Source organism: Dipteris shenzhenensis, chromosome 8, assembly GCF_047967505.1.
Source record: "Dipteris shenzhenensis isolate YYH24624 ecotype China chromosome 8, Dip_SZ_1.0, whole genome shotgun sequence".
NCBI lineage: Eukaryota > Viridiplantae > Streptophyta > Polypodiopsida > Gleicheniales > Dipteridaceae > Dipteris > Dipteris shenzhenensis.
Genome location: NC_141603.1, coordinates 43,448,191 through 43,473,227, shown reverse-complemented (window position 1 = coordinate 43,473,227; position 25,037 = coordinate 43,448,191). Strand labels below are relative to the sequence as shown.

At 46.0% G+C, this 25,037-nt stretch overlaps 1 protein-coding gene across 2 annotated transcripts in view; it reads left to right on the top strand.

Annotated features, from left to right (window-relative positions):
- Window positions 1–24,790, top strand: part of LOC147899553 (aspartate--tRNA ligase 1, cytoplasmic-like) — a 33,811-nt gene extending 9,021 nt beyond the window's left edge. Inside the window, exons 5-11 of one of the 2 annotated variants that reach the window (XM_087378372.1) lie at window positions 1,271–1,561; window positions 1,746–1,856; window positions 1,976–2,029; window positions 2,194–2,273; window positions 2,390–2,505; window positions 24,131–24,245; window positions 24,354–24,790. In XM_087378372.1, coding sequence (XP_087234498.1) covers window positions 1,271–1,561; window positions 1,746–1,856; window positions 1,976–2,029; window positions 2,194–2,273; window positions 2,390–2,505; window positions 24,131–24,245; window positions 24,354–24,480 — 894 coding nt within the window. In that variant the 3' untranslated portion in view covers window positions 24,481–24,790. The remainder of the gene's footprint in view (window positions 1–1,270; window positions 1,562–1,745; window positions 1,857–1,975; window positions 2,030–2,193; window positions 2,274–2,389; window positions 2,506–24,130; window positions 24,246–24,353) is intronic. The other variant, XM_087378371.1, reaches the window with a different exon arrangement.
- The last annotated feature ends 247 nt before the right edge of the window (window positions 24,791–25,037 follow it).

Sequence of the window (25,037 nt, the reverse complement as noted above, 5' to 3'; positions counted from 1 at the left end):
TTGCAAGCTATGCACATTGGTGGAGGTGGAGACAGAGGAGCACTATTAACGGACACTATGGGATTAACGGACAATATCACTGCCTTTTCCAAGAGGGAGACTGATTTGAACCATTTTCTTGCGACGATAGAGAGAGACCTGCTGAGGCAAATTAGACAGCAGGAGCCAACGATGGCTGTGGAGACAGAGCTAGACTGGACACATTTTCATGTCACAGGCTTCTACACATAAGTCAGCGTCGGTGGAGGAGCTAGCTGATATGAGGCTAGAGTGGATCAGTGGGAAGAGGTGACGAGGAGTTGCAGAGCCATAGAGCCATAGAGACCATAGAGACAAACCAGAGCATGCACGATGGAGGTCCAGTCTATCCTGAATCTACTCAGAGGGGACCAGCAAAATCAAGGTATCACTCTTGGGATGGCCCACCGGATACAAAGATCACGGAAGCTAAAGATGACCCGAGAGAGCCTCATATCCCATCGGAGGACCAGGATGATAATTTATTTCCTCTTAGTATTTTTGACTTATGAGTTCTAGCTTGAGTAGCTTAACATAGCACTCAGTAAGGGTCCTAGCGTGCCCTTGCAGCAGCCCGTGGTGGCTTGTATGAGATACTGTTTTGTTTGTACTTTGTCTCATAGGCCTGTGAGGCCGCCATCTCTCTCTCTCTCTCTCTCTCTCTCTCTGTCACCCTCACTTCACACATAGACACAAGTGTGCACTTGCACACATGCGTACACACATACATACATAGCATTACATAGACTGGAACTCTTATGAATATCAACATTTTTAAAAGTTTGCTGCTTCTGAATCTGCTTGTGGGGTGCACAGTGAATATATATCTATATGTTGAATGAGACTGTGCTGAGACACTCACAGATAGTCTTAGCTTTCCTATAGTGCACAGGTTATTTACTTACTGCCAGAGAAGTAAATACTTGGTTGTTTATCAGGATAGAGAACTGATGCACCCTCACCAATCCACTGCGAAACGATGCTTACAGGCTTCTGAAGTTTTGTTGTGTTTCCAATGAGTTCCTATTGAATTGTACTGTAATGTTTGACAAAGCTGTTACCTTCATCTTGAGCAAGAAGTCAATGAATAAAGATGATCCTAAAGATTGAGACATATCGACTGATGTGTGTAAAGGAATGAGTCTACTAGGCTAAACACAGGAATTCTATCTGGTAGCTCGTTATGAAAGCTAGATATGTAAAATTTGAAGGATCGTGTATTTTGATTTTGATACATGCTATGTTTTTGCAGCTTTTCCGCCAGTTTTTGGTATCACATGGATTTATTGAAATCCACACACCTAAGCTGATAGCAGGTGCAAGTGAAGGGGGTGCATCTGTTTTCAAATTGGACTACAAAGGACAGCCTGCATGCCTTGCTCAATCTCCACAGTTACATAAGCAGATGGCAATCTGTGCAGATTTTGGCCGTGTCTTTGAGATTGGCCCTGTCTTTAGAGCAGAAAACTCATTTACACACAGGCATCTGTGCGAATTTACAGGGCTCGACCTTGAAATGGAAATCAAGGAGCATTACTTCGAGGTACCTTAGTGGCCTATGTTCCTTTCTGTTATGTATTTGCCGTTCTTATTGTGGTGTCTGGGAAGGACTATAGCACAGACCAGGGGAAAAATGAGAGGAAATGAGTCTAACAAATGAAAGTGGACTATAAGTCCACCGACCTTTGATCTGTTGGTATTGAATATGGTTTTCTGTATTGCTATAGGTTTTGGATGTTCTTGATGAGATGTTCGTTTACATCTTTGATGGGCTAAACAAGAACTGCAAGAAAGAGATCGAGGCCATCAATGAGCAGTATCCTTTTGAGGCCTTAAAGGTTGCCATGGTTTTCTGTTTAAAACTTGCTTCGTTGACATGTCTGCAAACGTTTATCATAGGGTTACATTTCATGTTCTTGTTGCATGTCTCAAGCTAATGACTCGTTGGCGGTTGCAGTACTTGAGGAAAACTTTGCGTCTTACATTTGAAGAGGGTGTTCAACTACTTCAGGCAAGAAACAATTATTTATATTGGAAGCTAAATCGGTTAAATTTTTGAGGTGGGGAGGGTTGGCTGGATTGCATTTAGTAGTTACTGAACCTGTGCAGTGGCTGTGAATTTTCAGAATACAGGGATCATGCATTGTATGAAACAAGTTGTTTATTTATCTGCAGGAAAATGGTGTGGAGATTGACCCCTTTGGTGACCTGGATACAGCATCTGAAAGGAAACTGGGATCTCTTGTCAGAGAAAAGTATGGAGCAAAACCATAAGCTCCTTTTTTTTGGGGGGGGGGCGGGGGGTGGGGGTTTGGGGGGGTCTTTGATTTGCTTATCGTTCTCATTTTTTAGGAGGGTTTTTGTCTTTCAGATATGAAACAGACTTTTTCATACTTCATCGCTATCCTTTAGCTGTCCGGCCATTCTACACAATGCCTTGCCATGATGATCCACGATACAGCAATTCTTTCGATGTCTTTATAAGAGGTTAGTTGGTGCAATCCTTCCACTTTTAATGCACTAACTCTTTGTTGACGGTCACTATCTCCTTGTCCTTTGTATAGAACCATTTAACCAAGGAGTATGCAAGTGATGGTGGATGTTGAATGATTTGCAAGTAAGGAATATAGTTTGTATTGCAGGGTGGGTTTGTACACAATTTGTATGTTTAATCAAAGACTTTTATTTGCCGTGGTACTTTTCGATTGAGAATATGTGAAAGTCATTGTTGGATTTACAAAGGGTCTTCATGTAATCATAGCCTGATCTTCGTATAGCCCTCAAAGTCAAATGGAAGGGCTTTTGGTAATGTTTATGTGCTCCTTAAGTGAACTTGAATACCTTCATTAGGGATATCTAAGTTTTGGGCAAGAATACTCAGAAACATATGAAGCCATGCTGATATTGTATCACCCTTTTGCCATGATGTATTAGCACACCTCTCAATGCTTAGCATAGACAAATAATTCTCTCTTTTTAAGTCATGCTCAAGTCTTGGAGAGAGAATGCAATATACCAATGGAACTGTTTTCCTTCTTAAAAGTTTGATCCTTACTGTTCCAAATATTTGAGGTTTTGAATTCAGATTTTGTTAGGTGGGAATTTTGATCTTGTCATATCATTTCTTCCATTTGGTGGTGATTTTGGACTCCTTTCTGCTTGCCTTGGCCTGAATCTTGACCTCCTATGTTGACCCCAATGTGTTGAGACTGTGGCATGCGTCATCCTGCGTTGCGCTTGCAACCTGATGTGACCCAACGCCCACGTCCAGCCTCGACCTGATCCCTTGTTTCGTTTTGCTCCGTCCACCACCTCATTCTACCTAGCCTTGCTCCACCCCTGATGCCTTGTTTCTTTTCTCTCTGTCCACCACCTCATATGGCCTGTCCACGATCCCACGACGGTCCTTGACCTCGACGCCTGAACCCAGCCTGGCCCGTTTCCGCCCCAATTTAATCTCAATCTCGAACTTGACCCACCTCCGTCCTCAATCTGGATGTCTCGCTTGCGATGCCTTGAGACCACGGAATGCCTTAACTCGATGCCTCTTCTTGCCTTGCCCTCCTAACCTCGATGCCTCGCTTCGTCTTATCTTACGTCGCCATGTGATGCGCTTGATCTTGGCCTCTCTCATCACCATCTAGCCCGATGCCTCAAGACTTGGTCTTGTTGCCTCCCTCCGCATGGCCTCGCCCTACTTGGCGTTTGATCTCGACATTCCTCTCGGACCTTCATATCTTGTGCCGCTCCTAACCTGGATGCCCCACCTTTGAGACCGTAGCAAGCCTTGGACCCAACACCTTGTCTCGACTTGCCCTTGTGACCTTGATACCTTGTCCCGTTATGAGTACTTTCATTCAATAACTTTTTTCTTAATTTCTTCGAAATCTCCACATGTTTATTAGATGTCCTTCGCCATCTCCTCATGCTATCTTGTGCTACTCTCATTGCCACCATCTTCTTCTTGAGCTTCTCATTTTATGTTTTCAATTCTTCCACTTCCTTGCACATGTTCAAGGTATCTCTTTTAACTCCATTATTCCTCTGAACTCTCTCTCTATGTTGTGCATCATGTTATTCATATCCTTTCCGCATGTTTTCTTTTCTTTTTGCCAACCCTCTCTTGCTACGGTAGGCAGCCTAGGGGGAAGTTTGGGTTTTCTGAGCTCTAGTTGTGCCATGTGCCTCTTCCAATTTCCAATCTACATGGACAGATTCATGAAGCTTTTTAGACACCTTTTGGGTAGAGAGTGATGATGGTGAAAGAAAGAAAGAAAGGTTATTAAAGCCTTTGGAAGACCGATGGGTCTATGAGACTGAAAAACCTGGTACAAACGAGCTATGGTGGTGGAGCTACTAATCGAGCATCCACACCAATGCAAATGCAAAATATGCAGAATGTCAGTATTAAATCCTAAATACAACATAGTCATGTCATGTCGGTAGTCGACTATCTCATCATCATCATCATCATTAAGACATCAAGGTGGATGTGGCAATGGGGGCATGAAATCGGCGATAGAGTGCTGTCGGCCACTCAAAGGTGCAGCCCTGGCATGTCTCCTGGTCATAGTTCTACGTCTAACCAAGGCTACTGTGATCCCCGTCGGGCGAGATCCGACTCTAAATGTGGAGGGGATGTCCTTAAGTGTGATCTGTGTGTCAACCCTCTGTTTGAGCTGTCGGCTCACAGGCTTCGGGTCACGGTCATGTCGAGGCCTCGTCCCATGGGTGTCCATGTGATCTGGCTGGAAAAACTCCGTGATAGAACTCTAAGAGGGATCAGCCAAGGAAGAAGTCTCATGAACGAAACGTGCCAAACATCGCTGGTCTAGGTAGGAGATGAATCGAGCCAAAACCCCATAGCTGTCTCTGAAGCGGTAGTAGAAACGCCCGCGGATCTCATAGTAAGCAAGACACCTGAAGATAAAGTGCTCCCTTGTCTCAACCTGCTGCATGTCACACAAAGTGCATATGCGCCTCTACCTAGGTAGTCGCTCTGCTCTGCCGCTCTTGATACAAAGTCTATGTGAAGAGACCCGGAACTGCCCAAAGAGAGATCCTCAGTGAGGGGGGTAAATAAATTTGAGTGTACCCTGGTGGGTCAATGAAACCCTCTGCTGTGATATGCAAGAAGTGATCTCTGTAGAAGCCCAGCTTCACTGGGGAAGATCACTCGGGCCTAGCCAGGTCTGGAATGTGTGTAGCTGTAATAGATCCTCACGGATAACTTGGTTGACCTTGTGTGATAGGAGGGGAGAAAACGGAACATCCATATTGTATTGGAATGGGATAAGTCTGTCCATGTGGAGTCCCAATCCCTTGAACCATCTCTCTGCGCGTGCATACCAGCACCTTTGGTCTCCTCCTGTTGCAAGTGCCATAGAAAAAGACAGTGCTACGTCCAGAGGTGTAATCCACATACTCCCTGACTCCGTACAGATACGTGATGACCTGAAATGCAGCATCTAGTTGTAATGGGGGTGACCCAAACTCCGCCTGAATGATCTGGTGAGGAACGGATGGCTTACCACAGATCATCCGTGATAACATGAGAACTTATAGCCGCTCCACCTTGGCCCACCCTGTATCCGACAAGTCTAGCCTCCAACATGGACTGCCATACATCCCCGTTGGACAGACCAAGGAGTCAAAAAGCAACCCTTTGGTCCGTGGATCCTAAAAGTGAGAGTGGAAGCATTGCCTCTCTAGTCTAGCCAAAGAAGCATATCCTCTGCTCAAGCGTGCCTGCATCGCGGGTCTCATAGTGAAGATGGGTCCCGAAAAGACGACCCCAAGATAAGTGTATGATGAAACTACCTCAACAGGTGACCCATCAAATGTGAAGTGGTCCTGGCGTATGACGGCTCGAGATGTATTGAAGATCATAACCTTGGTTTTGCCCAAGTTGACCTTCAAATCATGAGACTCATAAAAGGATTGTAGTGCGTCAAGGTGTCTTTGGAGCCCCTCTGCTAAGGAAGACAAGAGAGCCACGTCCTCTGCGTAAAGCAATATCCAGATCAGCATGCCCGCAAGAGAGCAACCTACCCCCCCTTGTGTCTGCATCACTGGCTCAAGCTCGTCAATGTATAAGGTGATAATTGACACCTCGATAGTGCTCATGATCTCGTCTGTCTACCCAGATCTTGCTTGGACTCTGTCTGAAACTCTCTCATAAAGTGCCATGACAGCCCAAATGATCTCCTGGTCGTAACCCAAATCTTGTAGGCACCGTATGAGGCGGGCTCTCGGAACTGTGTCAAATGCCTTGCAGAAATCCACAAAGCAACAATAAACCCTTTGCTTCCGTGCCCTCGCCTCCTCGATGATACATCTGAGCGTGAGAATGTGGTCCATGGTCCCATGATCATGTCAGAATCTGGCCTGTGCTGCTGCTCTAAGTCCTTGACCCTCCGCAAATCTGCTGACCTCAGAATCAAGTACTGATGCATAAATCTTGGACATGACATGTCCAATCGTAATGGTCCTGTAGTTCTCCGGACTCATGGGATCCCTTGCCTTGTGAATGTGCGAGATAGTGTTAATGGTCCAGGTGCGTGGAAACCCCAAACAAACAACTTCATTAAATAGCTTTGCTAAGATCGATGCTAGGAGGTTAATCCCATATGCAATGAACTCAGTGCATAGTCCCTCATGATCCTTCTCTCGGCCATTATGAAGTTTCATTGCGGCATTCTTTACCCCCCCTAGTGAAGAGGGTGCAGGATGTGGGGCGTGGCATATGTGAGAGGTTAGGGGCTGGCTAATTAGGAATATCATAGAGTGCGTGGATAATTAAACCACACCTGGGTATCAGTGAGTGGTGAGGGGGACCGTCCCTCTAGAAATCTCCGCCAAAAGAGTTGTTATTGAACAAAATGTTCAGTAGCTCCTCGTCGTTTCGACGAACAAAGTCTAGTTTCTTTCTGCGTACCAATCGACGGTACTCGCGTAGGGTCTTTGGTTCGCTCGGAAGACTTTGAATCTGAGTTGATGGCGTAAAGCTTTACACTCATCATCGTACTAGCTATTACAGGGTACAGTCCCAGGGGGTGGTGGGCGGGTGGAGCGGGTGGTGTGGGGGAAAGCTTGAAGAGCAGCCTCGTGTAGTGAGCGGATGACTAGGGCATCACGATCCTCTAATAGGGGTATGAAGTCGATGTAGGCGAGAAGTATAAATGGACAGCCAGAGTAGGTAGGTGAGTGATCGCGATCAAAGTGTATATCATGGTATGTGGAGTAAGAACTTAGCGGGGTGGGAAGTGCTGCATGATGGGAAGTGGAGATGCTATAGAAAAGATAGGTATGATCAGCCCCTGGAGGGAGAGGTGCTATGGTGAAGTCAGTGATGCGAGATGTGAAGGTAGGGGATCCCATGATGTAGTCAACAACACTCGAGCCTCCCCCATGTGGAAAGCACGTGAAACCACCTGAGGCGGGTCATCTGTCAAGACCATTATAGATGATGCGATCATAGTTGCAATGAAACACATTTTTTATTTTTTTAAACGTTTTCAAACGTTAGGAAATAAAAAACGCGTTTTTTTGGCAATGGTTTTTGGGGCAAAAGGCCCTAAGGTCAATTTTTGGCCCTATTTTTTATCAAAACAGTCAAAGGAGTTGTCGCCATCACGCTTTGTTGGAAAATGTCTTCTTGGGCTCACTTCTAAGTGTATGAACATATTAGATTGCTGAAATGTTTTCCTCTATGCTCCTTAGTGTTCTGGGTGCCATTAGTGCATGAAATCATGCATTTTAGGTCCTAGGAATGTGTACTTATATAGTAGGCATATATTTTTTGGTAAAACAGGCACCTGGGAAAAATTTTGAATTGAAACACGTTTGGAAAATTTTCCAAACGTTTCTAAACGTGATGTTTTTAAATGTTTGGCAACTATGGATGAGATCATGCATCTTGCTGAGGTCTAATAGGGCGTGCTCATACGATGTGAACGGTCCTCGTCTGTCAGCCGAAACCCATAGCATACGTGCCTCCTCAAGGTCAATGTCTGGCAGTAGAGTGGAATCATTTTTGAAGTCGAGGAGTGATGCCTTACGAGCGCCTGTTCTCGCGTTGAAGTCCCCCCTCGAATATCTCTGGCAAAGTGGGAGGTCTCAGGGAGGAAGTAGCAAATAGCAATAAATAGATCCTGGCTGTTAATGTGCTGAATCCGGATCCAAAGAAACTTGGAATATGCATGTCTCTGCTCCACTGAGATGGCCTCCAAAAGTGTGTATCTGTAAAGGACTGCAACTCCTCTTGACCCTCGAACCCCTCTTGTATCCCTCGTCTCATCTCTGTAGGCAGACTCCCATGTATACCCGCTGACTGATAGTAGGCGCTCTGGACTTTGATGTGTCTCTGTATAAAAGACTATGTCGTGACTTGTATAGGATTTTGAGAAACTCCCTGGTTCTGACCATAAGGTACCATTACAGTTCCAGATGGTGCAGGATAGGGTCTTGGATATCTGAGTCTCATAGCGTGGGACTGTGTGTATAGCAGTAACCTCCTGTCAGAGTTGCGAGATCTCTTGTTTGAGCCTCTGAATAAGATCAGCCTGGTCTCGGATAGCTTGAGAGTGCTCCCGTATGAGACGTGCTTGCTCCTGGGTGAAGGTGTCTGCTCGTGCGAAGTGTGAACCTCCATGAGCAAGTTCTCCCAAGCCTCTGATGGGTCAGCTCGTCCGTGCCCTAGTGGAAACTAAAAGGACTGTGGCATGAAAGTGTGGGGATGAGACTGGAGGCTGGGTGAGATGGGTGCGGTATGGAGATGATAGTGGCCTGGAGGAGGCGATCCCAACAGGGTGTGGGAACGTGGGTTGACTGATAGGCAGAGGGGAGAAAAAGGTTGAGTAGTGCGGAACAATGTATGACCCCTCCAAAGTAGGTGTCATACTCGGAGAGAGAACTGTAGCGGGAGAAGAAGGGAGAGATGGTGTTAGTGACAACCCCTCTATCCTAGGGGAGGGTGGAGCAATTGATGTCATTTGTAGGGGTATATCAGTGCCAGTAGCTATAGCTGCGGATGTAGAGGCTGTGGACGGAAGTGGAGCTGAAACTGAAACTGAGGATGAACTGAAGCTGAAGCTGAGGCTGGTGCTGAAGCTGATGTAGCTGAGACGGAAGCTGAGACTGAAGCTGAAGCTGAGGCTGAGGTGGGCCCCGCCTTTGCTTTGCTGTCAACTCCGAGTCCACTGTGGTTGTAGTGTGTGTTCACATCCTGGAGTTTCAGTTGTGTTTGTTTCTTGTTTTTGTTGTCATCTTTCTTGGCGGCTTTATCCATATCTTTGCCACCTTTCCCCATTTCTTTGTTTGGCTGATCCCGCGTTCGGTGCAGGTCTTAGTGCAAGAGTAGGGGCGTGAGCCCCCCCCCCCCCATGGCAGGAGGCACACCCAGTCCTAGGGGCTGAAAATGATGGGCAGTGGGAGAGCTAGAAGGAGGGGGCTGAAGGGGGAGCTGCAGGGGGTGGGCAGTGGGCTGCAGGGTGGAGCAGCAAGGAGGGGAGGCGGAGCAGCTAGGAGGGGAGGGGAGGCTGGAGCGGAGAGCAGTGGGCAGGGGGGATGCAGGCAAGAGAGCAGCACCGGGGGAGTGGATGGGCGAGGATCGGCAGCGGGCTGCAGGAGGGAGGTGGAATGGCGAAGGAGGGAGGCGGAGCTGCAGAGCGGGCAGGGAGGGAGCTGCGCGGGCGGGGAGGAGCTGCGAGGGTGGAGGAGCTGCGGGAGGGGAGAGGAGGGAGCTGTAGGCAAAAGTGGAGCTATGCATGTTCTCGATGCGAGGAGATAAGGAAATCCAAGCTGGATGCAAGATCAAAAGATATCGACACCTTTATTCATATGATTGTAGTCCATCTGATAATATTGTATAGACTGCGATGAGGATTAGTTATGAGCTCTTGTGAGCATCGCTTTATTCATGTTTTTGTTGGGCTTCAACTCCCAAAAAGCACAAACAATATGGCCAAGTCAATAATAAATCACCAACCCCAGCATTTGCAGGGAGGATCGGGTCCTAACGGACACTATGTCATGTCTCATGTCCACATTCACTTTTTTTCCTTTGAAAATTTGATAAAATACTAGGGTTCAAGTTCAATTTTGAGTTGGTAGTTACATGCTCGACAATAGAAAGATTGCATACCGCAACTCTAGTTCTTCTTTCGTCGCTTTTCTGGCATTCTTTCTCCTTGCTTCTTGACCTCATCCAAAGCCTTATCAAGGTGGGCTTTTTCTCCTATTAGTGTCACACTTGTGGCTTCCAAGCTTTAAAATTTTTTGACTAAAGCAAAACATCGTTCCTTGAAGTGCATCAAAACATCATTGGTGGCTTACTTGTTGCAACTTGAAGGACCAATGCCCCTTGATATCTATGCGTCCTAAATTGTGATGTCCCCTTACCTCACTCATGATCTTGATCTCATACGTTTGTAACATCAGCGATCCACAGTCTACCTCTAAATCCTTTCTATGCATGCGGCAATCTACATGCCACCCTTCATTTGGGAAAATGCCCTAGAACTCATTGTATGATGAGGAAGCCAAGAGATGAGAGCTCACCTTACACAGGAGCAGGCTTTGGGACATTTGACTGCACGCAAGGTGCAATGAGTGTCACAATGCCTTACTTGTTGTGAAAGGTGATCTTCCTTTACTTGATGAGATTATCCTTTCCTTTTGGGGAGATAAAAGAGGGGGTGGGGGGGGCTCCTCTCAAAGCTATAAAAAGTTGGTTTCTTTCGTGTCCTAGTATAGTTTTGCCATATGATGATGTGCCATATCACATGGTGTTCTTTTTCTCTTTTCCACATTCCTGCTTCTTGAACCCTCCGTTCTGGCATGTGATGTTCTTAGAATGTTCTCGTTCCATGGTAACTATGATAGACAGAGCACTCGCTCATGGGCAGGATGTCCTCGTCTAGAACATAACCCAAATATTTAACGTAGTAGTATCCCATGGATTTCCTCCCGCTTGGAGCACCTTCACCATTGTGCCGATATACAAGAGTGGGGACCCTATTGGATGCAAGACCAACCGCATTTTTATGATAGGCCACACGTTGGCCACAATCTATGGGTCCGTACTAGAGAGGGAGATTTGCAAAGATTTAGGGACAAAGGTGATAGTTTTAGAGGGAGAGAGTAGGGAGTAGGGAGTGACTCACTGTACACACACACTAGTGGGGATAATCACAATGAGTGAGTGGTACCTCCCCAAGTACACACTTTTATATTATGGATAAGGTAGTAACCCTTAAGTACAGCTAAGTACAAATGTGTACTTAGCGTACTTAAGTGTCCTACACTAAAGTACAACATAAAGTACTATTTACATAGGGTGGCCAGTGCCTTTACCCCAACAACCTCCCACTTAAAGGCAGTGTGCCCTCAAGGAGAGAAAGAATATTGGCCTCAACCAATACCCATAAGAGATCTGCAGTGTGCATACCTCTCTGCAGCTAACCCTTTGGTTAACAGATCTGCCGGATTGTCATCTGTATGCACCTTAACAAGCTGAATTTGCTTGTTTTCAAGCACCTCCCTGATGAAGTGATATTTCACATCTATGTGCTTCGTCTTTGCATGAAAGACAGGATTACGTGCCAACTGTATGGCACTCTGACTGTCACAATGCAACAATGGAATCTCCAATGGATAACCCAAATCTGCCACTAACCGAGATAGCCATATAGCCTCCTTGCATGCCTCAGTGGCTGCAATATATTCAGCTTCTGTGGTAGACAATGCAACGCATTGCTGCATTCTAGATACCCACGACACTGCACCTCCAGTGAAAGTGAAAACGTATCCGGTAGTAGACTTCCGGGTATCAGGGTGACCGGCATAATCAGAGTCTGTATAACCTTGCACTTTTGCATCTTGACTGCCGAAACATATACACAAATCTTGTGTACCCTTCAGGTATCTCATGATACCTTTCACTGCATTCCAATGCTTCTTGCCGGGGTTTGCCATGTATCTACTAACCACTCCCACTGCAAACGCAATATCGGGCCTGGTTGCAACCATAGCATACATGAGACTGCCACACGCTGATGCATACGGGATCTTTGACATCTCAGCTCTCTCAGCATCTGTCTGAGGGCTGTCCAAAGCACTGATTTTCACATAAGGAGGCAATGGAGTACCAATACTCTTCCCCCCCTCCATGTGAAATCTCTGCAAGACCTTGCCAATGTATTCCTTCTGGGACAAGTATAGCATCCGCTTTTCGTTATCCCGAAGTATCCGCATACCCAATATATGGTTGGCATCACCAAGATCTTTCATATCAAAGGTTTGGTGCAATCGCTTTTTTAAGGCATTCATCTCCTTATGAGATTTTCCAGCAATTAACATGTCATCCACATACAAGATGAGGATCAGTAAACTCCCATCTGAAGCTTTCTTGGTATATAAGCAGTGATCAATGTCACTTCTCCTGTAACCCTGGGTTCGCATGAATGTATCAAACTTATGATACCATTCCCTGGGTGCCTGCTTTAGACCATAAAGACTTTTCTTCAGTCTGCATACAAGCTTCTCTTTGCCCTTCACTGTAAAACCCTCTGGCTGCTGCATAAAAATTTCCTCATGTAAATCACCATGAAGAAATGCTGTCTTGACATCCATTTGGACCAAGTCCATATCTGCATGTGCAACCAATGCTAATACAGTTCTGAGTGTTGTCATCTTAACAACAGGAGAGAATATCTCGTCAAAGTCAACACCATATTCCTGCTTGAACCCCTTGGCAACCAGTCTGGCTTTATGCCTTGGCTTTTCACCAGGTGTGACCTTAAGTCGATAAACCCATTTGCATGGCAGTACTTTCTTACCAGTAGGCAAGGATACCAATTCCCAAGTGCCATTCTTGTGAAGGCTGTCCATTTCAGCCTTCATAGCAAGATCCCATTGAACCTTGTCTGCCCTCTGCCTAGCCTCTCTGTAGCATGAAGGCTCTCCACAATCAGTGAGCATTAAATAATCAATGCCTGGAACAAATCTTTCTGGCTGCCGCGTCGGTCTGGTTGACCTTCTAACCCAATGACCATCGTCTTGAGCTGGCTGTCCAGCCTGTTCATCACCCAGATAAGGTGGCTGTCCCATGTCTCTTGGCTGCATTTGCATGTCAGGAAGATCACCTAACTGTGCTTCATCCATTTGGATGTCTTCTGCCATACCTGGCTGTCCATTAGGACCTGCTGCAGCATCATTTAATGGCTGGTTATGCTGCTGTTGTGGCTGATTTACAGCCTGTTTGTGTTGCCCATGATGCCTGTCATCATCAATAGTTACTTTTAAAGGTCCCTGTTGTACAACAGGTTCCTTGAACATGATGGTTTCATCAAACACGGCATCATTGCTGCGTATAAGTTTTCTGTTCTTGGGATCCCAAATCCTGTAGCCCATCTCACCTTTGTCACCGTAACCTAGGAATATGCATTTAAGAGACTTTGGATCCAGTTTAGTTCTGTCCTCCCTGCGTACATGCACATACGCGACACAACCAAAGACCCGTAGGTGTTTGTAAGACGGAGGCTTACCCGTCCATGCTTGTTCAGGAACACCGCCACATAGTCTCTTGTTTGGTGACCTATTAATAAGGTGCACAGCTGTCTTTACAGCTTCAGCCCAAAATGTGTGGGGCAGTGCAGCATGTGACAACATGGATCTGACTTTCTCTTGAATGGTCCTGAACATTTTTTCAGCGGTACCATTCTGTGGAGGATCATATGGTGCAGACAACACCCTTTGAATACCCTTTGCCTCACAGAATTCCTGAAACTCTTTGGACAAATATTCTCCACCATTGTCAGATCGTAAAGCTTTCAGTTTATTGCTTGTCTCATTTTCGACCAGTGCAACAAACTTAGTGAAAGCCTTGAACGTGTCACTCTTCTTTTTGAGAGTGTAAACCCACACTTTGCGGGTGGCGTCATCTATGAATGACAATATGTACTTAGAACCTCCTAAAGAGAGTGTAGGCATCTCACACACATCTGTATGTACAAGCTCCAAGAGCTGTAATTTCTGATCTGACCTTCTCTTATGAGGTATTTGTACTTGACGACCGTAGAGACAAAATTCACATTTCTTTAAATCTGAAAATTTTAGACTCGGCAAGTAACCAAAATGAGCCAATTGCTCCATTCCCTTAATACTCATATGGCCAAGCCGGCTATGCCACAATGAAATCTTTGGCAGCTCGGCGGCATTTACATCGGAATGCGTACAATGTCCAGCATGAAGTGAGTACAAAGTATCAACCTTAGGACCCCTGGCAATAGCCATTGCCCCTTTGCTGATTTTCCATTTCTGACTGCCAAAGGTGGTCTGATAACCATCGTCATCCAATAAACCTGTGGAAATCAAGTTCTTCTTCACTTCAGGGACATGCCTGACTCCTTTGAGCATTAACTGTTGGCCATTTTCAAGAACAAGCCTGACATCACCTATGCCAATGATCGAACATGCATGGTTATCACCAAGAAAGACAACTCCCTTCTGCCCTCCTGCATATCTGACAAACAGATCTCTGTAGGGTGTAACATGAAAGGAAGCACCTGAATCTATAATCCAGGAAAGCATATCTGATCCATCACCAGCATGAAGTGTATGAGCCTCCAGTGTAGAGGTGAAACATATCTCACGTCCACTGTCACTGTCACTAACATAAGTAACATGCAGCTCCTCTTTTTCCTTGCTCTTAGACTTGCCTTCTTTGGCTCTTAGGTCGTTCTTCTTTTTAAAACACTTTTTCTCAATATGTCCCTTCTTGCCGCAATAGTTGCATACAAGATCACTTTTAGAGCGGGACTTGCTCCTTTCTCTTTCTTTGTCTTTTCCACGTGTTTTGGACCTGCTGCGTGCATTCAAAGCATTTGACTTCCCAATAGAATTGTTCTTTCTATTCATCTCTTCCTGTAGAAGAGCACTCTCCACATCTGCAAATAACAGAATGGCATTTGAGTTGCTGGTAGAAGTCCTGAATGTGTCCCATGACTCAGGTAGAGAACATAGGATGAGTGTAGCTTTCAGCTCATCATCGAGCTTCAACCCCTGGTTGATCACCTGGCTGAATATGCTGTTAAACTCAATAATATGAGTGGACATAGGTGTCCCCTCCTTCATTTGAAGACCAACAAGCTTTTTCAGCCAGTAAGCTTTTCCCGTGGCACTTTTCTTGGCATAAGTATCCTCAAGGCGTTTCCACATCTTCCACGCAGTAGGTTCATCCCTGATGCCTACGACCAGTGAATCAACAACTGTAAGCATAATGGTAGACATGGCCAAGTTGTCCATCTTCTCCCACTGCTCATCAGTAACGTTGGAGGGCTTAACACCCTTCTCCTTTATAGGTTTGTACTGGTCCTTTTGCATCAACACATTGTAGCACTGTGTCCTCCATATGTCGTAGTTTTTAGCTCCTTCGAGCTTCTTTATCTGGAACAAGGACGACACGTCGCTGCTGGAACTCATGGTAAAGAAAGAAGAGTTTGTTCCTCAATGGAACTGCCTGACTCCTTGAATGTATGTGCAATGAAGCACAAATAAAAGATCTCTCCCGCAAGCGGAAGCTTCAATGAAAAGAACTCTGTTTTTGTGGCATAAACCACTCTTCCCCCTTGCTGCAATAAAACAGTACAGCTGTAATAAAACAGCCTTCGAACAGTCCAGCAACTTTATGGATTATTTTGGAGGCAAATGACACTGTTATAACAGTGATTACAGAACTGATTTGACTGTCATAACAGTTCCAAAACTGTCATGTAATATTCAGACCTGCATTATGACACGGTTGCCCCAAAAAAAAAACTGCTGTAAAGTGACCCGTATTGACTTGGAACAGTCCTTCTACTGCAATTATACAGTATAGGATTGGAAGCCAACAAAAGCCCCTTGTTTGAACAGGGATTTTGAGGGATTTTGTCACAATTTTAGAAATGCACGGGTTCCAATGTAGAATGAGAAGAGCATTAGCTTCCCCCCAAACAGTAATACACTGGAGCAGGTGCAAAGCCCCAAATTTTAGAGTACTGCTGTGCTCTAGAATGGCATTTTTTACAACATTTTGTAGACTGCCTGCATTTACTGCATGTGTGGGTAACACCCCGGACTAATGCATCTGTTTCTGTCAACGAATAAGCATACACACTGCAAGTGACAATGCATACACCGCATCAAGATGGCATAGACTTCTGCTCAAGTAATAGGCATGCACACTGCAAATCTGTCAATGCATACGCTGTGTAACCCTTCACTGGCCAAGTGAATAACACCTGTCTCAACACTGGCTCATATGCCAATGGCGAAGTACAATGTTGTCCCGTGGACAACGAATAAACAGAAAAGAATTTCTCCTCAATGTATGAGCCCAGTGAGACTCAAAGATCCTCCTCGATGTGCGGGAAAGCACAAAAAATAAAAAATCTGCTGTCGAAGTGCAAGAAAAGAACAGCATGTGTGCCCTTGCACAGGGTGCACCCTTTGCACGGTACCCTGCTTGTGCTGCTGTTCGTGGCGATGTGGCCGACGTATGTAGGCCTTTGGCCGAAAGTGGTCAGCTGCGGGGCTGCAGCTGACCTTGATCGGCTGTAGCTCGCCCACCTGCAGCTCTTACGCTGCAGCTAGCTCTTGATGCTGCGCCTTGCAGCTTCGTTCGCCCACGCCTTCACCGCCGCTTCTCCGCCTTGCACACGCTCGCCCGGAGAGCTCGTAGAACCCTGTCAGTCGGCTTGGCCCTGGATGCGCAAGTGTCGAAATCGGAAGAGCGATGTGGTAGCCGAGTGTCAGCACTTGGCCGACGAAGGTGTCGGCCTTGTGGCCGACTGCTGTCGGCAGCGAGCTGCAGCAGATCGCCTCGTGCCCGTGCCTCCTCGCCCGCCTTCCTGCCGTCGCTCGCACGCGCGCCTCGCCCGCCTCTCACGCACAGCCTGCTCGCACCTTTTCGCGCAGCAGCTGAGTGCAGCTGCTTGATAATCTTCGTGCAGACTTTGCTGTCAGCCGTCGTTTGGAGGCCTGCGTCGAAGGCTGAGAGATGGCGACCGTTCTCACGCAGAGAATCCCGCGACGAAGCTAGTCCCAGCCACTTGGCTGAGGGAGATGGCGCGGTGAAAAGCCCGTGAGGATGAAGGATGATTAGAGGGGGGGGAGAGCCCGTTGGCTCTGATACCAGTTGATAGTTTTAGAGGGAGAGAGTAGGGAGTAGGGAGTGACTCACTGTACACACACACTAGTGGGGATAATCACAATGAGTGAGTGGTACCTCCCCAAGTACACACTTTTATATTATGGATAAGGTAGTAACCCTTAAGTACAGCTAAGTACAAATGTGTACTTAGCGTACTTAAGTGTCCTACACTAAAGTACAACATAAAGTACTATTTACATAGGGTGGCGAGTGCCTTTACCCCAACAAAAGGGCATTGGGGCAGGCATGGTTTTGTACGTGGCATTTGACCTTGGACCACATTTTCATTTTGAGAGCCGTCATTAAGGAGGTGCGATCAAGATCTTAGAAAGTCTTTACTTGCTTTGTAGACTTCCGGAAGGCCGTCGACACAATACCATGAGCATGCATGATTAGGAGGCTCTAGGAGTTTAGGATCCCAAGAATCATGATCTTGGGGGTGGTGAGATTATGTGTGTTGCGTGAGTCAAAGGGATGATAAAGCCCCGATGGTATGATTGAGAGCTTGATGGGTGTGAAGCAAGGATGTCCTCGATCACTGATACTTTTTGACCCTACAACAGTGAGATCATGATCTTTATTGACTGAATTGGAGGCACGGTTTCGCTGTTGGCAGACACAATGATATTGATGCTCTTATATGCATATGATATTGTCCTCTTATTCCTCTTGGCAGTGGGTTTACAGAGACACTTGGAGGCCTTAGAGGTGTTCTGTAGGAGGACAAACCTAACTCTTAACCTTGGAAGACCAAGGCTATGATTCTTCACATCTACGGCCAGCTTGCACATACATGGGCAGGTGAAGATTGTATAGGCATACACTTAGGGGCAATGTTATTTAGGACGCTTCATGCAGCCTGGGTTAGGGATCTTTGGTATGGATGAAGCGATGTGCTTTCAGACACATTTTCAGGATCCCTCGACGGAGGGTGACCTTTTCGATACCTTGGTGAGACGACTGATGGCTATGTATGCAATGCTTGTCTGAGGGAGTCATCTCTCGACAGTTGAGTAGAGGAGATTTGAGAGGCTACATGTGATTATGGGATCCAAAATGATATGGAGTAGGCCCTTTGTCCCTCATCAAATAGTATAGCTAGAGTTTGCTATGATCCCACTTGGGACAAGGGTCATCTTTTATGCAGTGACGTATTTGCACCGGGTGTGGGATGTGTTGGGAAACGTCGTCTCCCAATTTGTAAGCCCCCATATGAGGAGAGCATGGGGGGGGGCGAACCTGGGAACTGAGAGAATGCCACATAAGCCGCAGCATGGCTGCCATGGGGGCAGAGATCAGAGAAAGAAAGAGGTGCCTGGAGGGACCCTTGTGGCTGCATCAGATGGCATCACAGGAGAGATGGCGAGGGCACATAGCCCTGGATCTGCCCTGGCAGAAGGTGATTCTTGAAGAGCAGCATGATGGGAGTGGTGTGGACGAGTACGCAACATGGCGAGGGCTGTGGGCAGGGTCTTGGCCTGCAACAGGCCCTGGAAGCAGGCTGTACATAGGCGGAGCAAAGGGGCAGAGGTGGAGGCTATGGTGGGCCATCCACCTGGCCATAGGTGTGCCCAAGGGTGGGGCCCAAAGGGGGCTGCCCTTGGGGCCTGGCAGCAGTTCAAAAGGGCCAGCAAAGGGCCCTTATATAGGGCTTCCTGCATAAAGTCGGCCAGGGGGGGTTGGTACAAATCCCCCTATTGGTTGGCCAGTTTTGGAGGGCTCAGCCCCTATAAAAGGGAGGGGCTTGTGTCCTCATAAATTACCTTTTGGAGCAGCCTTTAGGTGCAAAACGGAGTTAGCACCAGCAGCAACAGTTGGGCCTCATCCTGGAGGTGAACCTGGCTGGAGACCTGCAGACTTAGCTCACTCACTGGCAGCCCACCTAGGCTGGTTTGCAGACAGCAAGGTGGAAGGGATCTAGATGGAGAGTCTACAAACGCTTGAGGTGGAGCACGCGAGCTCGAGTCGAGAATTTCTGGCAGATAGTAAAAGTACCTTGTGGTAAGATCAAAGGACCATGCTCTGGTGGGACTTTGGATCTCTCTCTCTTTTGTTGTGTCCATAGTTTTGGACAGAAATATATTGTTTTGGTAGCTACTATATATGGCTGGATCATTGTCTATTGATGAGTCTGCACATCTATGTGATGCAAATAATTTGAAGAAGTTTGTGATTCCACTCCCCACACCCATTGTTTGAGCTCCTGGGCTATTCTATCAGTCTTCCGATGTGCGTACCCTCTGTTGGTCGATTTCTAACACTAGAGACTATTGAGACTACCTTTGGGGTCATCTATGGTACTATTAAACATCTTGGTATGCAAGTGTATGTAGACTAAGCGTGTTGGGGGAGGTGGGGACGAGGAGCATTTAAATGGTAGATGCCTAGTATATATGAGGAGCATTTAAATGGTAGATGCCTACCTTTTGATTAGCCTTCTTCTCTAGTGCTAGCCTTCATCATGGCTGAGTCTGCCCTTCACCTCCGGAGTGCCGACAGAAACTCAGTACGAAGACTTTGTATAAATGGATGCTCAAGTATGTGTGGGTGTGTGGATTTGTATGTGAGAGAGCATATTTTTATACTATGGTCTACACCCACTGTTGGGCGCTGATGACGTCAGTGGGGATGTCATAGTAGCTAGTCCCTGCTATGCATGATGGAGTTTATGGTTTTCAACCTTGTGAGTGACTATCATGAGATTGAAACTGCACTATGTTGTGTTTTTAGAGGATGAGTTTGGGAATGTTCTTGGATTCATCTAGGTAGATGCCTAGTATATATGAGACATGGGGGGAGATATCACTTTCCTTTAACATGAGAGGCATACCAGTAACTCAGGTGATTCATTTTTTTGATCAAGTGTATGTTACCTCTATATTCCATACAGTTGCGCAGGCATAGAGAGATCCTACTCAAGCGGATTAAAAAGTAGGAGATGGTGACACTTGAGATAGATGCATGTCACAGAGTTCTATGAGTTTGAATCATAGGCGAGCCACAAGGAGGGGAGGTGGATGAGATGAGGGCAAAGTGGATTAGTATTAGGAGGTGGCGAGGAGAGATGGAGCTGGGATTGCAAGGGGTTAGAGCAAGAGCAGAGATGGACTAGAGCATGTACAATGGAGTTTCAGTCTATTTCGGCTTTAATTGGAAGATTGTTGTTGGACATGACTCATGAGGAGTCACCCATTGACATGGTCCGGACACATACAAAGGACATGGAAACCACACATGAGACGGCTTGACAATGATAGATTCACGATTTCACATCGGAACCTCACAAACATAATATGGTTGTGTCCATTGGGAGGGCTCCTCGACTACTCCCCACTTCTATATCTTCCTTTGTTTTTTGATGTCCAATTCCACTCCTTATTGTACCTTTGTACAAGGGTTAGTTTTTGTCACTACTTTTCATATTGCAAGGGTCTTAGTGTACCTTGTACTCGTCCACGACGGCATGTAGTTGATCAACTTTGACGTATTCTTTTGTCTCATAGGCCGTGAGACCTTTCCAAGATGGTACTTAGGCTCTCTCTCTCTTTCGTGCACACTTCTAGGACTTCTTGACAAAGGGATGGTGATTTGATACACTAGTGAGGCCGACAACCTTGTATGCAGCACCCTTCTAGGGGAGTGATCTTTGGGTGACCGATTGGTGGAGATTTGAGAGGCTACATGTGAATTTTGGGTCCAGGATGATTTGGATAAGTCATCAGTTCATCAGATAGGACAAGCAGAGTTCTTCATGATGCCACTCCAAATTCATGCCATCTTTCAAAGGGTGACATATCCTTATAGGGTTTGCGCTTTTGCTTGGCTGAAGACTATCGAGGTTGGGACTAGAATCATCTAGCGAGAAAGGGGTTAACACGGCCTAGTATGCATGCATACACAGATGGTTTTACAGTTAGGGCATTCGAATGGACCGACTCTCTTCCTTCTAGTATAGCTTGAATGCCCCGTCCCCTTGCTCCCACGAGATGAGGTCAACCGTATCATACGGTTGGATCTGCTCCAGCTCTATATGCCATAGACTTGGAGTGGGAACCAGGAGTTCCCTACCAAGATCCAGTTCTTGCGACTACTTTTTGATCAAAGGATGAAGTGGTTATCAGACCTCAATACGAGGACAGACGAGTCTCACATAGCCATGAGCAGATGCGCGTCTCGTCCCATCAGTTGATGATTGGGGCAGGGAGAGCTAGAGACAGTAGCGGATCTGTAGACTATGCACACTAGAGAAGGTAGAGACTAAGGAGCATTTTCTATGTACTACTTGCCCATCTTGTTATGAGGTCGGTGGATGGTACCATTGTCTCTTTCAGGAGGGGCAAGGCTTTGGTTGACTCTTTTGGCTGATCCACTTCCATAACTAGGTTTGTGTTGGTCTCTATCTGATTGAGATGCGGCGACAACAGAGAGATCCTATTGAGATAAATCAGATAGCAGGAGGTGACAGTGCCATAGAATATGGAGCGATATGTCACATATTTTTACGCATTTGAGTCAGCCCTAGGCCATAGCAGAGTGAGGGCAGAACGGATCAGCAGGCAGAGGTGACATGGAGTTGTGGGGACAGAGACCACACACGATGCAAAGAATGACCCTAGCACGCACGATGGATGTCCAACCCATCTTAGCATTACTTGGAGGGGACTGCCAGAGGCGAGGTGTCAATCTCGATATGGCTTACCGGATACAGGGATTGCAGAGACCATGCCCTCTCTTGTCATCTCAGGATTTCTGAGTTTGTGTGCCCCTTCAACAAGTAATCCCTCCATCAATGCCATGTCCTCATAGGCCCACGAGGTCACCTGAAGGCGTTAATGCATCCCCCCGTCTCACTCCCTCGGTCATTTTTGGGGAGTCTAGCCTCCCCGTTTCTCCCTTTCTTTCTTTCAAACATTTGTGGGGAGTCTAGCCCTATCCCTGTTTCACTAGAGGCAGCTTTGCAAACTATTAATTTTGACTAACCACGTTTTACTCTTAAGCTTCCCAATAGAGTAAGACAGAGTAAGAATCTGCTATGTTACTTAGGTCCCGTTTAGGGCAAGATTGCGGCTTACCAAAAGGTTGAGATGCCAGTGAGTGCTACGTGGTCTCCTATTCAAGACCCAATATTCTCCTTGGCCATCGAGTTTAACAGTTGCCAGCTACTTTCCTAAGATTTTTATACAAACAGCCTTTTGCACCTTATTCGTTGCTTCGGCTTGATCGTTACCCTTGAGTAGTACATTTTCAATTTCTTCTGCTGGATCTGGAATTTCTTTGTCATGATCTAAATCATTGAATTGATGAAGGGAATTCCTTGGTCAGACATGAGATCAATGGGGCCTCTGGATCTGCAGGTGATATTCTCATATAAGAACATTGCTGTGCTTCGAGCTGTGTTGTCCTGCAAGGCTTTCTATTCGGCATCCAAAGGGTTCCCATGGAGAGGTTTGGCGTTGATCTTGGAAGGTTGGCCTCCCTACCCATTGCTTGCATCACATCACTTGCAGTGTCTTGTAACATGTGCATAGATGGGACTCCACCATAGTTCTGCTCTTAAAATTTTTCCTGACTGGGACTTCGGTGGAAAAATGACCACCAGCCATAGCTTGACGTGCTTCATCCATGACGGTTGCTCTTTCATGCGGAAATTTGTGGAGGAATGGAAAAGGAGGCAGACCCAAAGCGTTGGAAAGGGAAGGGGGGAGTGAAATCAAGGGCCTGGGTGGAAAAGGGTAAAGTGCTGCAGGAGAGACAGGATGAGGGGTGACTGAGGGGAGATGGAGGGCTCAGACTCCAGAGCATAGGGACCAGGGGTTCATGGCCTTGCATTTTCATTCCAAGTTTAAAGCTCTATGTGACTATCCGAGGGATGATCTCCTTGGGGGAGGCATCTGCCAAAAGATCCACTGAGTTGCTAGTGCAGAGCAAGGAGAGCATTAGTTGCCGTGATCAATGAAAACTGCTTTTTCTTTCTCCTAATGAACGTCTTGAGAGAGTTGCCATGATCAATGAAAACTGCTTTTTCTTTCTCCTAATGAACCTCTTGGAACGCTCCGTGCCATGACGTGGTCAAATTGATTGAGGATGTATCATTTAATGACTGGGCAGATTGCTCTCGTCGTTGCACCTCTTGTAATGTTGCGCCAACTTTTGGTAATTAGATTTGAATGTTAGTTGCTGGATGGAAGATGAGAAGAGCTGCTCTGTGTGGGGAATCTCAGTTGAAGCAAGCTCACGATTTGGGAGTCCAATGAGTGAATAGTCGCCAAGTCAGAGGCCAAATGTGAGCTATAGGCTCCTGAGAGTCAAGGCAGATAATTCTTTAGCTGAAAAGAACAGCTAATACTTTTTATTATTAAGGTATAAAATGATGAAGGTTGGAGCTTTAACTCCACAACCGCTAAAAGTAGCCTCAAAATTGGTATTGAAATGTTACTGGTAGATGCCTCTTAGAATTGAAACTCTCGTGTCTGCAAGAGGTCAATGTCGCAGTTTGCAAAGAAGCAGGCTATTTGTGAATGCTAGTCATCGCCTGACATTGACTGTTTGCTTTTGTTACACTAAAGACAAAATCGAAAGTGATTATTCTGAGACAGAGCACTTCTTACTGTTCATCATCTAGTGCCAGCCTTATGAGCATGTCTGCCCTTCTCTTTGGTGAATGATTTCAATTGACATGCTGAAAAAACATTAGAGTATTCTAAAGTGGATCATGCACCGTATCCTTGGTAGAGTTTTTCCCACCTAAATGACCATTTGGACTGAGGCTTTTCTCGTTTAAATTTTACTACTGGCTCCTCTTGTTGTGAAGACAGGTCAGTTTGTATAAGCAAAACAATGGCACGAACTGGCATGTGACACTTTTGATTGTGATTTGTATTTCCATGTCTCAGTATAATTTCTAATATCTGATTACAGGGGAAGAGATTATCTCTGGAGCTCAACGTGTGCACGAGCCTGAACTTCTTGTCTTGCGAGCACAAGCTCTTGGGATTGATATCAAGAGTCTGTCCACGTATATTGACTCATTCAGGTTTGGCCGCATTGCCTTTTTAGACTGCTTATTGATTGTGAAATCTGACAGTGGACAGGCTTTATTGTATTATTGTGACTTTGATGGAATGATGCTTCTGTTATCTAGGTGGGGTGCAGTGCCGCATGGTGGTGTGGGCGTGGGTTTGGAAAGAGTGGTGATGCTTTTTTGTGCCCTGAACAATATACGGAAAACTTCGCTGTTCCCTCGTGACCCAATGAGGCTGGCTCCATAGTGTGGATGTGATAAAATAAGCTTTTTGAGCATAACTGATAGATAAACAGGATTTGCATTGATTATTTTTGGGGTTTCTGGGCTGATGTGCCCTGAAAGAGCTTAGATCAGTATGAATGAGCACATTGTTTAGAGAGAGAGAGAGAGAGAAGCTATTGGCTGCCTTAGACACCAGCTCAGCAGGATTTACATTTAAAACAATCATGAAACGAGATGCTAAAGAGATGCATTAGAGAAATTCTCAATGTACCATTTTAAGTTCACTGTTGTGCACATCTTTAATGTCTATTACCCACAGGAACCACATAACTCACATCCTATTTATCCACCACCATTTTAGAAAAACCTTAGACCAACTTAAAATTGCCACATTCGAAGTTTTTTCTGAAGTTTAATAGATAACGATGTAGAGGTAAGTAATCTCTACAGATTACCTCCACAATTTTTGTAGCTGTAATCTTTTAGCTTTTTACTTTTCACACTCTTGTGTATTTGATATAATGCCAATGAAAGTCACATAATGAACCATCGTTTGTTCCGGTAGGCATTGCTCCCCAT